The sequence below is a fragment of the Arachis duranensis genome, chromosome 5 (assembly GCF_000817695.3).
Source record: "Arachis duranensis cultivar V14167 chromosome 5, aradu.V14167.gnm2.J7QH, whole genome shotgun sequence".
Classification (NCBI taxonomy): Eukaryota; Viridiplantae; Streptophyta; class Magnoliopsida; order Fabales; family Fabaceae; genus Arachis; species Arachis duranensis.
Genome location: NC_029776.3, coordinates 20,712,043 through 20,714,676, shown reverse-complemented (window position 1 = coordinate 20,714,676; position 2,634 = coordinate 20,712,043). Strand labels below are relative to the sequence as shown.

The window sequence follows — 2,634 nt, the reverse complement described above, 5'->3', positions numbered from 1 at the left end:
TTCATCCGCTAGTGAAAAAAATACAAATAAATGTATGATGTACAATTACTAAATTTTAGTGATAAAAATGTCCTATTTTAATTATCTTACTTTTAAAAGTTACATCAAAATCAAACTTTTAAAATCCTTTTAAATATGTATATATAATATTTAGTTTCTTTTTCAAATTTTAAACTATCTTAAATATTTTTTCGTTTTAATCCTTGAAAGTTATTTTTCGTTCGACATTTTAAATATTTTAAGATTATTTGTGGTGGTTTAGTTTTAGTCTTAAGAAATTATTAGTTCTTTGAAGAAATCCCTTTAGATATACTTAAGAATGTAGAAGATGCATATAAAAGGGGAGTGAGACTGTGAGAGAGGGAACGAAGCAAGAACGGAAAGGGTTTTTGTGTTGGTTGTGTTGTGTAGTGTGTGAGAGATAAGACTCTGGCTCTGCGACCCACTCACTCGCTTTATTTGTGTTAATCTATCATCATCGTCATTCAGCAGTGATGGCAGCGTCTCTGGGCGTGTTTTCCGGAATGAGCTTCGTGGCGGCTGAGGCGCCTTCAGGAAGCCTCTTCAGGTCTGTGGCTGTGGCTGTTCATGTCCCGCCGAAGGGGGGAAGGGTGCTGGGGGCTGTGCGAGCGGTGACGTCGGCGACGGTGTCGGAGACTCCTTCGAGCCCTAAGGTAAGGGGCATAATGAAGCCCCGCAAAATCTCTCCGGAGATGCAAGCCATCTGCGGCGTCTCCGAGATTTCTCGAACCCAGGCTCTCAAGCAGATTTGGGCCTACATCAAGGAAAACAATCTTCAGGTCCTTTTCTTCTTCTTTTGGCTTCCATGGACCATGATAACTGGATAAGGTTTTTTTTATCAGTATTTTTTCCTCATTATTTTCAATGTCCTTCTGTTGTGCATTCCTAATGCCATTTTTTTTTATTATTCAGCAATCTATGAGAGTATGAGAGTATGACTTCTTTGTTAGTGTATTATTTACTGATTTTTGTGTTTCTTGTATATTTATTGATTCTAATGAAGTTGTCTATTAGAATTGATTTCGTATTCCTGTTACCTGTTCCCTATTTCTCCTTGCAGTCTAGTAGTATCCAAATTAGGAAGCTGCGTGGTCCAACTTGTTGTTCTTAGCACTACTACCACTTGCACTAAATTGCACCATTTTCTCATACAGTTTACAACATCTACATTCAGCTTTTTCATATCTATACGAGTTGAGTGCGCATTCCTAATCCTATGTACTCTTTCTAGATCTTCCATTATATGAGCGATTAATGCATGTATATATGTTCATCAAGCAAATTTACCCCTAGGGGACTGCTCCTTCTTTTCAAGTCTGAAAGAAGAGGATGCCTAGACAATGACAGAAGGAGTAACTGGTAGAAAGACCTCAAAAACTTGGGGACAATTTTTTGCAATGATTTCCACTCACTATGTGCTTGTTCTAAAAATGACCCATAATTATTATTATCAGTTTTGCGTGAGACATTAACTCATGCTTTTACCTTTCCTATTTCTAACAAATGGATCTGCACAACTCCATGAATATCCAGCAGTTCTGTTAAGCTGATTTTATAATAATAGTTCATGAGGAAGATTTCCATGGTGGTTTCTTGGGCCAGCTGATGTTTCTGCGATCAATGTGTTATTGGCAACTATTTCCTTTATTAAAATACATTTCTTTTACTAACTTGTTGCTTCTACTTCTGACAGGATCCTGAAAACAAGAAGATCATAATTTGTGATGAAAAGCTGAAGAAGATATTTGCTGAGAGAGATCAAGTTGGCATGCTTGAGATTGCTGGATTAATTAGCCCACACTTTCTTAAATGATAGCACTATAGCAGGAAGTTGGACTAGATTAGGTCCCATGTATGCGAATCACTCATCATGTTTTGGTTTGTGAAACAGTTATGTTTACCTTGTCCTGCAACATAGAAGATGTCATAGTGTTTTTAGTAGTTGGGATTACAGAATTAGCATTCCCCAAGAGTTAAACTTTGAATGTTGTAGGCTCTTCAAGAGCGTTAGTGGGCTACCGTTAGGATTTTATTCGACATTTTGGGATCTTTTATATTATGGTGCTATCTATATTGCAGATATCGTTATTATAATTGTCCGCATGGTACTGGTTTCGTAGCAGAGTAATGCAGGAGTAAAGATGATTAAATGAGTGATTGCTGATTACAGTATCAGAATTTTAAGCTGTTCGCTCATTCGCAGGAGGGAAATGTTCATTGCTGTCCAGGGAGCTGCTGCTTTTGGATTGGAACAACTTGGACGTGAACTAACGTTTAAGTGTGTGATTTATCGGTATGTCAGCAATTTCCATGAGTGACTAAGGCCGAGTTTGGCTTTGAAAACAGAACATGAGAGAGCAATCTCTGTTAGACTGTTAGTGACTAAGGTCAAGTTTGGTTTTGAGAACCGAGAGAACATTAAGAATAAGATATAAAGAATAAAGACATAAAAATTTAAGAATAAGATATAAAAAAGGGCAATTTACATAAATAAAATAAATGGAAAAGTGTTACGCAAATACAATAATCAGACGCAAATGTAACAAATCTAATTATATGTAATTTGCGACACACAAATGCGATTTCTAATTACATGTAATTTGCTAGACCCTA

At 36.7% G+C, this 2,634-nt stretch overlaps 1 protein-coding gene across 2 annotated transcripts; it reads left to right on the top strand.

Annotated features, from left to right (window-relative positions):
- Positions 1 to 333: 333 nt before the first annotated feature.
- On the top strand, positions 334 to 2,115 carry LOC107488673 (upstream activation factor subunit UAF30). 2 transcript variants are annotated; one of them, XM_021142435.2, is made up of 2 exons: positions 334 to 849; positions 1,715 to 2,115. In XM_021142435.2, the coding sequence occupies exon 1, from the start codon at positions 495 to 497 to the stop codon at positions 846 to 848; it is 354 nt and encodes a 117-aa protein (XP_020998094.1). In that variant the 5' UTR covers positions 334 to 494; the 3' UTR covers position 849; positions 1,715 to 2,115. The 2 variants fall into 2 exon arrangements, with proteins under 2 accessions (XP_020998094.1, XP_015964921.1); XM_016109435.3 differs by having other exon boundaries at positions 342 to 800.
- The last annotated feature ends 519 nt before the right edge of the window (positions 2,116 to 2,634 follow it).

Bases quoted from the DNA above. Each gene is read 5' to 3' on its own strand.
- LOC107488673 (XM_016109435.3), top strand. From the start codon at position 495: ATGGCAGCGTCTCTGGGCGTGTTTTCCGGAATGAGCTTCGTGGCGGCT. The intron at 801-1,714 runs GTCCTTTTCTTC...TACTTCTGACAG, and splicing joins TCAAGGAAAACAATCTTCAG to GATCCTGAAAACAAGAAGAT.